The following is a 14,293-nucleotide window of genomic DNA, read 5'->3' as shown; positions in this document are numbered from 1 at the left end:
TTGGCAGAATGGACTTGGAACTATAGGTGCTACTACCAACGCCACTTACACACAGAGAAAATATAATGAGAGCTGTTTGCCCACAACAAGATAATTATGCTCTTGAAATTTAATATATCTGTATTTAATATAAATAATAAAATTATATCTATTCGATTATTTAATTAAAGCTTTAAGCTATTTAATTTTAAGACATAATTATATATTTAACTCATAATATATCCCTAAGTGCACTTCTATGGATGCAAGCTTGTTTAGTCATATCTTCGAAGTGTTCTCCACCAGCAGTATCAAGTGCTCATTTTGTCGCTCGTCTGTTGTTGGGACCCACAGACAATTTGCAATAATGCGGCTCAATCAACTCGCTTTTGACAGTAAAAACGCCGTAGAAACGCCCCTGGTTCGCCATCTGGTTCTTGGGCAGAAAGTGCCACCTTAAATTGGCCTTTTATCTGTCCGCACCCTTCGCCGGCGGTTGTCTGTAGATTATTTTTGCCTTTTGCGCCCCATCGGGCTGATCGAAATCCTTGACAAATCTGCCATTTTATTAGTTGGCAATTTTCGCGGCAGACGACCGGCGAACTGGCTGATGACGACGGCACGTGTCTTAAAGATGTTTCAGTGAATGCGGAAATGAGCACCATTTGTTTTTGCCTTCGATTTGCAAAGGAAAAGGAATGGGGGCGGTAAAAGGATTTGCAAATATATTCGGCAGCTTGCACGGAAAGAAATTAAGTTCATGCAATACAAGAAAACGAACCACTTAACATATGTTAATGCCTTAGAGAACATCATGTTTTAGTACATGGTGTTCTCTATTAAGATTACAATTACTTCAAGCAAAACGATCTAAAAAGTCAACCAATTAGAGTGTCCTTTTTTGAACGACATTTCTGTACCATACCATTTCCGTTTCTTCAACATTCATTAATCAAATGTCCAATTACACCTCGCAATTATAATAACATTCGTATGGCTCTCCAAAAAGCATAGACATCTTCAAAATTGTTTCCCACACCAAACGCTCAGTGTACACTTTTTCGTCCTGTCCAAAAACCGCCCCTCAGGATCTTCCGTTCAAATTTGGCAATCTCATTGGTAAATCTGAGCCTGGTAAACAGACAAAACCTCAAATAAAATGCACAAGAGTACCAAAAACCAAGGGTGACGATACGGTGAAAAATATTAATTTATATTATTTACAATGCTGCAGCATGCCGCAAAGTGTGATTGTGACAGGTACAGGCCGGCGACAAAGAATCCCGAATTTGCGGCACGTGACCGACGCACTGCAAATATGCATAAAAATTGAAGATGCCATTGGCCGCTCAAATTGATAGTGTGCGCACACGACCATTAAAAGCAAAACTGCCTTCTCGATGTGGGCGATGACAGGCCAAAAAAAAAAAAACAGATAGCAATATAGCTAAAACTAGATAGATGCAAAAAAAAGTAATAAAATACAGTGTTGCTGAAAACTGTAAGAAATTATACCCCTTATTGGATCCGTAATAACAATAACTTTGTAACTTTGTTTGTGAGAAAAAACACTAAATTATAAAAATCTTATTTAAAATATACTTAAAATGTTTATAAATGTTATATATATAATGATATTTTAACAATAATCGTTAAAAATGATTACTTTCCTTTAAAAATATAATTGTTATATATAATGTATATATAATTATATTTAATTATAATTAATATATATATATAATTATTAATTATTATCTGCTCGTTATAACCATCAGTTATAAAATAATATTAAAATTATTAAAAAAAATAGCCAGATCTGGCTTGAAAATGTCAACTTTCCCATACCCACCATCTAAACGTAATGCTAAATTTTTCCTCAGAGGGAGGAAAAGCATATGCTTAGCTTCACAGGGGCATGACAACGATTTCCACACACACGCACACCACAGGCCACCATTGCCAACGCAGAGCATTCGATTGCAGGACTCAAGTGGTTTGTGGATCAAAAGGACACGAGGATGCGAACGATAAGTACCAGAAAGGACCGGCCGAGCATTGAGAAATTAAAGCCTTGCACGCACCCGCCAGCCCACTATCGAAAACCCAAAATGCGAAAGTACCCCGAAATTGATGGCCAACAGACGCTCGCTGTCTGCCGCAGATACAAATGTATCTTTTCTCCCGCGTCAAACCGCCGAGTGGCGTATCTCCCTGGCTCCCCTCCTCGAGCACTTTCCCACGACCCGCAAAGTGTTGCTTGTGTCCCGGCTGCTGTAACAGCACAGTTCATATTATTTGCCCAGGGGTTGGGCTCGGATCGCCCCGTTTTAATTGCCGCCTCCCTTCGGCTTAGCAGCCGGATCATCCCCTGGATTCCAGTTCTTGCCGTGGCTGGTGCTACTGCTGTCAGCTTCATTATTTGCTATTTTAGCAATTTGATGGTAAACTTTGACCACGGCTCGATGAGTGGCTGACAGACTGTGTGCACTGGCAGAAAAATGTAGGCTTATTTGAGTTTTAAATTCAAAATTAAATATAATTACCAATATTTTAATAATTAAAATTTATTTATGTAAAAATATATTTATTGCACCGTTCTCAAGTTACTCATATGTACAACAAGACTTCAAATTTAATTTCAGTGCAGGACTGCCGTGTCATGGTTTCCATTTCGCCTGCTGCTGCTTTTCCACGGAAGCACCAGGATGCCAAATAGAACTCGGCTCACACAATGGATATGTTGCCACTTTTGTGCCGATTGTGTCTGGCGTGGCATTAAAATTTGGCCATGCCAGGGGTCCATTATTAATTGATTATGAACCCAGGCATATCTATCTATCATCCGTATGAGACCCTTGACCTCCCACTCAGCCATGCAAGTAACGGCCCAGATGACGTGGAAATGGACTTGTAACAAACCCATGATGTTACGAAAGATTATTTTGTATTCCGAGAAAAATTGCTTCCTTTAAGAGGAAGTATTACTCGGCAGTTTTTAATTGATGTTACAATAAAAGCTAAAAACAAGGCTACATTTATATGAACGTTGGGTATACATGTTACTTTAAATCAACTTTTATTATCCGTTGTTATCCTTCAATGCGCGTTAAAACTCTTACACTCGAGGCAAATATTTGTTGACCGCATTGTTCCTTGTCATTCTGAGCATATCCCCCGAAAGCAAAATAAAACCACACCCCACCCCACTTGTCAACCCACACGCCCTCCTCTCGATCAGTTTGGCTCTAATTTAATTTGCATTTTAACAACTTTTTGCGTGTGGCTTGGAGTTTCTTTTCTGTAATTGCGAGTGGACAGTGGTCAGTGGAGACCGAGGAGGCTGGCAACAAAAGGCGTGACTGCAACATGCGCCAAGTGCGTGAAACGCCAAAATAACGCAGCAACCTGCCAAGACTCTACCTGCGGGCGCGCACCCAAGCCGCGCACAAATTAAATTAGTTTGAATAAACAGCGAGCCACAAAAACGAAACTAAAATGAAATAAAAGCCAAGTGCATAATAAATGAACCGAAACGAGCGAAATACTGGGCGCAGCCACAAAATCGAGGAAGGCAATAAAAAGGAAACCAAACCGAAGCGAACAGAAATCAAGGCAAACCCGGGCGGCCATGAAGACCCATCCTATTCCATCCCAATTTAACCCGAAGCTGCGACTTTTGGAGTTGCGACTCCAAGACTTCGACTGCGTGGGCGCAAAAGCTTGCGCAGGTGATTTTAATCGCATGCCAGGAATCTGGCATAAACAGGTGAACCTACCTCTCAAGTCTCGAGCTCCGACTCCACCTCAAACTCCAAGTCCAAAACGGACCGCAAGGCAAAAAGTCGAATGAAAAAAAATTAAATCAGGCACAGGAAGGTCTCAGCATAGCAGCAGGGTATGGCAACGTGAGTATCCTTAAACTGAAATAAAAATACTTTTTAAAAATAAAAATATACATTAGGGATAAAAGATATATGTAAATATTATAAATTATTGAAACCTATTTTTTAAACTATTTAAATCTTCTTAATTTGATTTTACAATATCATTTTTATCGGCTCTTTATATATTTTACCTGCTGTACAGTGCGTTTCGTGACACGATGCCATCGTCCCACTGCATTGCCGGGTCATCACAAATGAGCTCGAAAGGATGCGGCTTTGTGGGGATTGCGGAGCAGGAAAACGAAACGAAAATTGTAAATCACGAATTTTGCTGGAAGATATGCAAAAAGCGGCGCACATTTTGTAGCAAATTGAATTTTCAGCAGAAAATCCCCAAGAAGGCGGTCGAGAAGTTTTGTAGCGAGGCCTTGTTAAAGGCGAAAAAATAAGAATCAGCCGCGCGCGCTTGCGCATAAATTTCCAAGCCCCAATCGGAGCAGAGTACCAAGGGGAAAAATATAAATAAAAATAAGAGCTGCAACAGGTTGCAACAGCAGCAAGAGCATGCCCCAATCTGCATATACAAGCCATAAAGCAATTTCCATTTGGAGGCCCACTGCCAACTCCCCAAAAAAGGCGACAAGGGCGAGGCAGTATTGCCAAGAGAGGCAACCTTGATCCTTGTCAAGTGCAGAAAATCGGGGGAGGCAGGATGGAGATCCCCGCCAGGCAAAATCGTCTCCGTATCCAACTGGCAGCTCTGCGTTTCTTTAATAAGTTCGCAGCTCCGTGGATTTCTCGTTCTGTTCTGATTTCTAGTCACTCGCTGCACTCTACGCATTCTGTGTTTTATTTTCTCGATTTTTATGCAAATTTGTATTTTTATTTTTGCTTGCCTGAAGTAGAAAGAAGCCAAAATACACGAAAAAAAACATAACTTTTCTTAGTTCAATTAAAAAGATAGATTTGTTTATAGTTTATTATTTTAGATTTACATTTTGGAATTTAGTGACATATTTTAATAAACTAATTTTTAAGCACTTTGCGGTATCTCTTACAACCAATCAAGTATCAAATTTTTGTTTCGGTGCACTGATGACGACGACGAATTCATTTCGTTTTGTTTTTCGTATGCAAAAATTGTTATGGCCAGGCTGCAAGGAAGGACTTGGCTAGAGTCTCTGTCGCTGCTGTTACCATTTATAGCCGCTGGCTGTTTTTCGTTGCCAAATTAGTGAATTTACATGTTGAACAATGATCAATGTTTTGTTAGCACATGTTTGCCTCACAAAGTTTGTTGTGTTGTGGCTACATGCGATCCGCCAGATACTCGTGCATATAGTATCTGAATGCGGCGGGAGGAATCCACTGCATATGCAAAACAATGAGAAAATTTGTAGGAAAAAATCGAAGCTCTCGACTCGCTAAGTGCGGCAATAACAAGTGTAAGCGTGGTTGATAAATTTAAGATTCGATAATCAAACTTGTCGCAACAAACTGATTGAGCACATGCATGTTTAATTCATTAAAATTAACTAATTGATTGAGAAAACATTAAGAAGTTATGTATTTTTTAAATAGAAACTAGAACGAGATAAATGCTGCTGATCAATTACTGATTACCAACCAAGCATACTTTTATTTTTCCGTTGTTAACTAACAAATTGATTGAAATACTACCTCGCCGTGTAATTAGTGATGTTTAGAGGATTATGCAACACTTCGTAGTCGTAATGGGTTCTCAAAAGCTGGCGCAAAGAAAAAACACCTCCACATCTTGCACAATGCAACAAAATAAGCAAAAACAAAGGCAACATTGAAACAAAGATGGTACCCAAAAATGGCAAGAAAAACTCAGTTAGCAGTGCCACGATGTCGTTTTGTGCCGTTTTCTCACCTCCAAGGAGTGGAGGCAATCAGTGCACCCACCGGCAGCCAAACGTTAACACTTGTTTGCCCAGCTAATCGCATTCGCTGCGATATGAAAGGACGCAACGGCAGCGGCAAAAGACACAACCTTAAGTAGAATTAAGAATCCAAATTCATGAGTCAGGCTTCCTTAGCCTTCTTTTTTTTCGCGAATATTTTGTGTTCTCTGTTTCGATTTCGATCGTTTTGGTTTGTTTTTGATTTGTGTGGCTTAATAAAATACCAAGAAGTCGTCGCCATCGTCGAGAGATTGGGAAACAATGAATGCTTCCGCCGCACTGTCAATGATTCTACCCCGAAAAGCGCCAAAAAAATAAATAAAGATTCGTGTGTGCTTGGTGATTTATGTGCCTCGCTTTTAGCCAATTTTCGTTTTTAGTCCAGAGTTAAATAATGCTCTTCCAAGAATATAACCCACAAGATATATATACAATGGATTTGTATGGCGTGTATGTGAATACCAATAAAATGGAAACAGGCAAGAAAACAGCTTTTTGCTGCACAATTCCCATCTATTTGAGGGCCTTGAATGTGCATGTGAGTACTCATATCTATTCATAATTCGTTATTTGTCATTGTTACCGAATCTGTTGATTCGACTGCTTTCGGCCGAAACCAACATGTTGATTTTCTAAGCAATTAATTTGATTAACTGCCAAAAATGGTTGCGGGCTGCGGTTTTTCAAGCAGGGAGGCTCTTTTGATCTAGCTGATCAGACCGAATGCGGCGAGAGTGAGTTATAAGTCCGTCAGGCATTTATCATGAGCATTAAGCGTTATTAATTAAAAGTTCTTACCAAATAATTGTAGCTATGATATAAGAGATTCAAGGCGAACGCCAAAATGGTGATTATGCTGGAAGACTTTCGCATGGCAACGGAAATTCCTCAACGTATGCCTTTATGGACTTAAAATATATTTTATACGCTTCCCGTTACGTTAAAGCCATATTAATAGTACTAACACCGTAAGTTTCATACCAACAACCAAGACAAAGCCAAATACTAGCCAAGTTCGTTGCCTAAGTCTTTCGCTTTGCAGCCAAGTTCGTTGTCTAAGTCTTTCAATTGCAACTGTGAGAGGCGAAAAAGGTTGCTCCGATTTCCAGCTCGATTTTTGTCGGATTGTGTAGTCACTTTTTGGACAATAAACACATTGCAACGATGTTATCAAATAGCCAACAACATGGCCACCTGCCAGCCACTCCCCTTTTTCTAGCTTTGGATTTTGGCCTCGTGGGGCGTATGCTTCACTGATTAGCTGTTGCCAATTTTTGCCGGCAATAAAAATTAGTCGGAATGCACGAATATGGATTTGGCTTTGTGCTCGATTTTTTTCCATTTCTGTTCCTTTTCAAATTTAAATTTTTTAGTCTCTGTCGATTCGAATGCAAAATTGAAAACTCTTTTAGCCTGCCAATCGAACGTTAATTAATTACGATTTATTGACTAAATTTGTTGATTAGACAATTGACGTCTGTCGATGTTGCATTCGTTGTTGCTATAATTACGTTTTTTGCTCTGTTTGCCTCAGTTTTAGTGGTTGCCACACATTTTGCTCGCTCGCCACAATTGTCGTCAATTAATTTTGTTTTGATTTTGCTGATTTGATACGCCGACGACGCCGCCTTGCAGGTGGCATTGAGATTTAACGGCCAGTGTTTCATGCTTTTTTCCTGATTCAAAAATTGCTTGCAAATCAAAAGCGAATCAATCATTAATAACAAATATAAATCGTTTTGGTGTCTTGGCTAACTTATCTCCTATGCGATTTAAAAGAAAAAGTTCAACTAAAAGATGAAAATCGTGATAGAAAGTTTCTCGGAGTGTAAAATCTTTCTTATATATTGATTTAATATAATAATTTACCTAAACCACGATCACAAATATAGTCTTAAGTAAGTCCCGGAGTCAGTTTCTTTCTTTTAGAATAATCCATTAATTATGAGATAATACTCATCTTAATTGTATGATTTTCTCAGTGCTTAGCCTCAACGACTTCCCTGATCTTTTAAGAGACTCTTTGAGTTTCCATTCGAAGTTCCAATTCGTCTCGGCCAAGAAACTAACGGAGAGAAATGACTGACAAGTGTACGGCAGAAAATTTCCATAGATCTACTCGCAACCAAGCTGATCTGATGGTGTGAAATTCCTAACTCGCCACTCTTGTGGCCACTTCTTGCCGCATCAATCAACGGCGGCAGCTTAAATGCTGCATCATGACAAAACCATTACACTTGACCAGGCTCAAAGAGTGGATAGTCGGCAGATGCTCAGATGACTAGGCTTCTTGGCCGTGATTGATTGATTGGCACCGTGAGGTGAACTTGGGCAACCCGGCTGATGCTTTTGTCTAAAAGCCGTTTAGAATAACACCACAACGAGCCAAAACCAAAGACCTGGTATCCCAAGTCCCGGCCAGCAGCAAGAAATTATGCATTGTATTGGTAGATAAACCCAAAATGAAGAAAACAGAAATAATGTTTAATCTGTGCAATGCACCCTCACCTGAAACGTTCCCGTCTACACTAGGGAAAAGTTAGTCGACTAAATAAATATATGTTTGATCTTTATTTATTATAAATTATAATGTATATTATTTAATTATTTAATGCAATTAATTCAATCAAGTTCATTGACATGATCTTTGGACTTTTTTAAGATTGAAAGGCTCTTTGGCCACATATACAACAGCAACAATCACCTGGCACACACCAAACATTTCCCATTAATAAGAGTCTTTGCATTTTCGGTGGTTATTAAAAGAGTTCCCATCAATATAAGAAATATTTGAAATAGCCCGCATACTTCTAACAATCCGTGGCCCAATTTTCTCCTTGTGTAAGGAGTCGTTTTGCTTACTCTGGAGGATCAGCGGCAGCAGTAGAATACCAGCCCCTGGCCAGTTGATTGCGCCTTCATTATTATGCCAAACTGTGCGCCGGCATTTGTTGAATTTGGCTTTTGCAATTTGCTCTCGATGCCGGCCGGCCGTTTGCCTCCTTACTGGCTGGAAAAGCAAACTCCTTCGTTTTGGGGGCATTAAAAATGAGCTCGACGTAACAGGTGGATGCCGATGCCGACGATGCTCGACGTGATTTTCGCCAAATCGTTTAGATTATTTCCAGATTGCTTGCGCCAGTCGCTCCATTGGCACTCCTTCACTTCACTTCAACTGCCTTCAGTCCGCACCTTGCATTTGAACTTGAAACATTTCATTTTTTTCTGTTTTTAGCTGCCTGAAGCTGGGGGCATCCACAACATCCACTATCCACAGCATCCAGTTCTTCGGCCGGATCGATTAGTGGCATTCTATTGCGTTCAATTTTCCATGTGCAACATTGAGGCGATCGTCGAGAGCGCTGCCATCGCCGATGGCACAATAAACACGCGATTTATTTCATGCCAGGCATTCAAGTGCCGCCTCAGTCGGTCAAAGCCAAGGAGGAGCCCAATCCAATCCTCGTGGCCTGCTCTGGACTCACCTGGACCGACTTGCCTTGGATCGGCCTGTGGTATGTGATAATGGGATGATGGTATGATGATGCATGCCCAGCATACACAACAACAGCGAGGGGCCAAATCGAGGGAAGGGCGAGGGGAATAAGCTGAACCCTAACTTTTGGGTATAGCATTGGAAATGCTCTACAAGATTTTGTTAAGACATTTTTAAGAATTTTTGTGTTTGCTTTTTTGTTTATTTTATTTTAGAGATAATCATAAATCCTTCGTTTACAACTTAATTAATCAAAAAGTAAACTATTAAAATTCATTTAAATGCAAAAAAATGTTACTTTAGTTACTTTATATGTTACTTTATATATTTAGAAAATAAAAATAAAATATGTAAATTCTTTAATACTTTCAAATCGAGTTAAAACGTTCGAACTTATTACATTGACTTTCAAAAATATTAACTTTTATTTATAATAATTAATATAAAATATAGCGTGATCAATGTACACTCTTGTATTGATCTGTGTTGACCATATTTACGTAGTAGCCAACATAGACTCCCAACTTTAAGGGTATTTACAACAGTAATAATAGCTGCCCACTATTCGATTTTTTTGCGGGCTTTAACTAGCGACCAAGGTTAGTCGCAGGCTTGCTGGCAAGTTGCTGCAACTATCGGTCGTAGGGGGCTTACTCTGGCGCATTTTAGCCGGTAATTGCTTGTGATGTATGATTTTGAGTTCTAGTTTTCCTGGCCTGGGAATATTTCTGAGCCGGCCCCGGCTTTTGTTGTCCGCCTGATTGCTGGCGATGCCTATATATGCGGGTGATGTATGTTATATAGCCGCAGCCACAGGTATAAGCTATAGCCATAGATATTGATTTGACAGGCTCTGAGCGAAGACTTTAACTTGGCCAGCTGATGATGATGGGATAGCACCGACTGTCACACTTTCTAAGCCGAGGAGGGCACTTTCACCCAATTAGAGTGCGATATGAGCACGGCCTGGAAATATGCAAAGTACTAAAGACCGCTGCGTCCCTTTCCCGCCGATGACAATCTTTTGTTTTCACTTCTGCAGAAACAAAAGCCATAAGGAATAAATTGTGCGCTGGTAGCCGCGCATTGAACTCTTGGCATCAACAAGTGCACAGCAGGGTTCCAAAAAGATCACCGATATCCTACGCCCAAAAATCGAACAAAAAAAAATTGAAAAAATACAATCCCCGAAAGCCTGCAATTTTGCTTCATTGTGGGCTAAATGGAGTTGGCCAAGGCGATCATATCGCCTTATTGTTTGCCTTAACAATTGGGCCAAGTTTTCGGGGGCTTCTATCTTCCACATGATTGATCGAGGAAGCCGGGGGAGCTGCGGGAGAAGCCATAAGCATCAAGTATTCTATACATGCTGACAATTTCTCCCCCACCTCGCGGTATTTTCGTGGTGCTTTTCATGCCATTTCGATACGGGCCTCATTTTTCTTGCCACAATTATGAAGAAAGTTGGCAGCAATTAGAAAACGCACATCGATCAAAATCTCCTCCCGACAACGAACGTCATGTTCGAGTGCCGTGTTTTGTTTGTTTGTCCAAAACGGCATTTCAACCTGCAGACAAGTGAGTGTGGTGCTGGGCAGCCCGGATGAACGCTGAGCTCCATAAGAGCTATTAAGACATATCTCTCTCTGCCATTGTAATATTAGAATGTAATATTTTGAAAATAAATCAAACCCAGTTCTCTAGACTTCAAAAGAAAGCCACAAAAATGAAAGATTTCTTACCAATAGAATGATATCAGCATTTCTATAATAATTTACATATTTTTCTAACCTTTATCTTAATATTGATGGCTAAACTTATGAGTCTTTTTAGCCAGTATATTTCATTCAGATCAAAGCACAAGCCAATTTTCATTCCAAATTCTGACAATACAAGGCTCTCACAATGTCCCAAAGCATTAAAAGGGACGAAATTCCCAGAGACAGGGGATTGGCCCAGGAGCTGAGGAGTGAAATAACCCGCAACTCGGCGGAAATCAGTTTCAACTTTTGGCAGGAGTTCGAACACATCCGCTCGACGCAGCAAAATCGCATAACGCAGGAGCGCTTGCAGCGAGAGCGGATTAACACTTTGATCCGGGATGGTCAAGAGGAGGCCAACCAGGAGGCGGAGGCCCTGAGCCGTTCGATCAGTGCGCACGGCATCACCTCGACCACTTTGCCATCACCATTGTCAGCAGTCCCAACTGCGTCCATGGTGAAGAACTCCTTGGTCCAAGGAGCCAAAAATATGTCAAATCGCGCAAGTTCGGGTGTCAAACGGAAGTCGCCGAAGCAGAAGTTCCAATCACCCAAGCCGAATAGGCCCAAACAAAGGAACGAAACCGAGGGTGAACCTAACTTGCCTTCTCCAGCCCCCTCGCACATTCCAAGTGCACCGCCACCCTCAAGAGCCACAATGATCACCCCGAATATCTCCAACGGTGTAACTCCCAATATATCAAAGTATCGATTGGCCAGCAAGCCCAAAAAATGATCATACTGTTTGAGACAAGAAAGCCAAGCATTAGATGCCCTTTTAGTAATAAAAAGTATAAAAAATGAACTACATGACACTTAATTAAAAGCTATTAGTAAATAATATAAGATATTTTGGAAAATAAAAAAAATATTTTAAAATTCCTTAAATAATAAAAAGCATTTGATTTTTGAGTCCCGCATAAACTCATTTCCACAGGTCCAAGCGCGTGACGAATGCCACCCGGTGTGCACTTTGCACTACAAATTCCGGTTAAATCATACACATAACGAAACTAAAACAGGCAACAACAAAGACTCCGCCGAGGCGGAGACTTGCAAATTAATTAACGGTACACGGGTCTCGAGAAGGAGCAGATCCGAAAAATCAGAAAACACGCACCCCAGACACCTGAGTAATCAGCAATATGTGGGCATGGCCATCGATGGAGGTGCTAGTGGTACTCGAACTTCTCGATAAATCACGGATAAAAAACAATCAGCGCAAATGTAACGTTATTCATCACAGGTGGTAAATATTTCAAACCAAAACTGACAACAAACGCGCGCCGAGCTCAAAAATAAAACTCAAACACAGCGACGCTGTTCGCGTTTCTGGTTTCGGTTTCTGTTCTCAGATTTCCGATACTCGGATTCGTACGATTTGTGGGTCAGAATAATTAATAAAAGCGGCTCTTTTTGGCGCATGACTGGGCCATAACAAAGCTGTGGCAACACACAAAGAAAACAGATCAATTTCTGATAGTTATTACTCATCCCATATTCATGATCCGTAAGTTGTGCATGAACTCAAAATCATTGGAAATAAATTAAAATATTAACCAGAGCATAATAAAATATAAAAGTCCTTAACTGAGAAATATTTTTAATTTTTAACAAGCATCAATAATTGAATATATTTACACATTAAACATCGTAAGGAAAATATTATTAAAATTTACCGTGCAAAAATTTCGGCATTTCTGTCGTCACTTTGGCCCATGCGCACCAATAATCAATCAAAACGTCTTAAACAAATCACTCGTTCCGCATGTGCAACTACCAAAAAATCAACAGAGCAGAGACAAAAAATTACCGAGCCAATGACTGGCTGACTGACAAACTGACTGACTGGCAAGTTTGGCAACTGCAAGGCTCTGAAACTCCGGCGAACTGGAGAACTGTGATGGACAACAGTCACGATTTGCATGTGCGACAACTGTTGCCAGACCGGCAACAACGACAACGGCACAAACAACAATCAACCAGGCACATTGCACTGCCATTGACACGGGGGAGAATCGAGGAGAACGCCAACCCGGAGACCGGAGTTTGGAGATCGGAGACTGGAGCACAGAGACACCTGTAGCCGCCACAAAAGTTGAAAGGCAAAAGGCGAACTCCCTCGCACAGTGGTTAAAATACCAAGGCAAGGAGAGCCTATTCCGGAAATATTAACACGATCACTCCAACAATTTGACTAAAGTTTCAGAAACCATCCTGGGACTAGCCCATTGCAAAAGTAGTGCTTAAAAATAATTGTCAAGCTTAAATAATAATTAAATTCTATGTTCCGTCTTAAGGAAAATTATTCTGCTTTTAACAAACAAAAATTAATAAAAATCCATAAGAACCCTATGGTCCCAGGTCAACAACAACAACTACTTTACAAGAACGTTCAAACTCAAAAATTTTTAATTGATTTTCCGTGTAAAGGTAAGGCAAAGGCTTCTTTTAATGTTCACATTAAGTTTTGTGCCGGTTCATAAACTTTATTAACCGAATAGTAAAAATTTTAGACTTCCATAAAATTTTTGGAACATTAGTACATCATTAGCGAAATGTGAACGCTAAATATTCTGTTGAGCAATTAAGTGCAAGGCAAGAAGTAATTATTTTATTTAATGCATTTAATGCCACCCCAAAGTCACTGTACACAGGTCCGCTTAGGCTATTGGATTGGTGCAGATCGCTGATGGGTGCGCCGGTTTCAGTAGCCACCACCAACAGCTGGACCCCCGACCCCCAGTAAGCCACCCACCGACCCGTTTCACCACCCCCTTTTTAGCCGCTGAATGACAAGCTCAGAGGCCAATTACCGCAAACAAATTCGAATGCGAATGCGCATTGAAATTGTGGCAAGGTTGGTAATTTAAGACTCACGCCGTCTCGAAATAAAAGGAGTTTGAGGAACAGAGAGAGAGATTCCCGCGAGAGAAACGAATGCAAGAACCGTTTCTTTGTCTCACCAATTAGTGCAGGGGGAAAAATATTCATCTACAAAATACAATTTAATTGAATTTACATTTATATTTTATTAAATTTCTAAAGTTCTATTAACCCTCCAAATGAACAGTTATCATTTATGAAGGACTTTACAGGATATGCATATATGAGCAGGGAAAATACTTTTCTGAAACAATATTTTCAAATCAATTAATGTGACACAATATTGATGAGGACTTCCTAATTTTTTCTCGGTGTGCAAGTCGGCTTCTGGCCAGGTGATTGAATTGCTGATTTAACGGT

General features: G+C 40.3%; 1 protein-coding gene across 1 annotated transcript; it reads left to right on the top strand.

Annotated features, from left to right (window-relative positions):
• Nucleotides 1-11,134: 11,134 nt before the first annotated feature.
• On the top strand, nucleotides 11,135-11,852 carry LOC6732418. The gene has a single exon (XM_002079503.3). It carries the CDS (start codon nucleotides 11,193-11,195, stop codon nucleotides 11,781-11,783), a length of 591 nt encoding a protein of 196 aa, XP_002079539.1. The 5' UTR covers nucleotides 11,135-11,192; the 3' UTR covers nucleotides 11,784-11,852.
• Nucleotides 11,853-14,293: the final 2,441 nt, after the last annotated feature.

This window comes from Drosophila simulans, chromosome 2L (assembly GCF_016746395.2).
Source record: "Drosophila simulans strain w501 chromosome 2L, Prin_Dsim_3.1, whole genome shotgun sequence".
Taxonomy (NCBI): domain Eukaryota; kingdom Metazoa; phylum Arthropoda; class Insecta; order Diptera; family Drosophilidae; genus Drosophila; species Drosophila simulans.
The sequence above is the reverse complement of the archived record's forward strand: the minus strand, read 5'-3'. Positions and strand labels throughout refer to the sequence as shown.

Coding starts and splice junctions, on each gene's coding strand:
- LOC6732418 (XM_002079503.3), top strand. CDS start 11,193: ATGTCCCAAAGCATTAAAAGGGACGAAATTCCCAGAGACAGGGGATTG.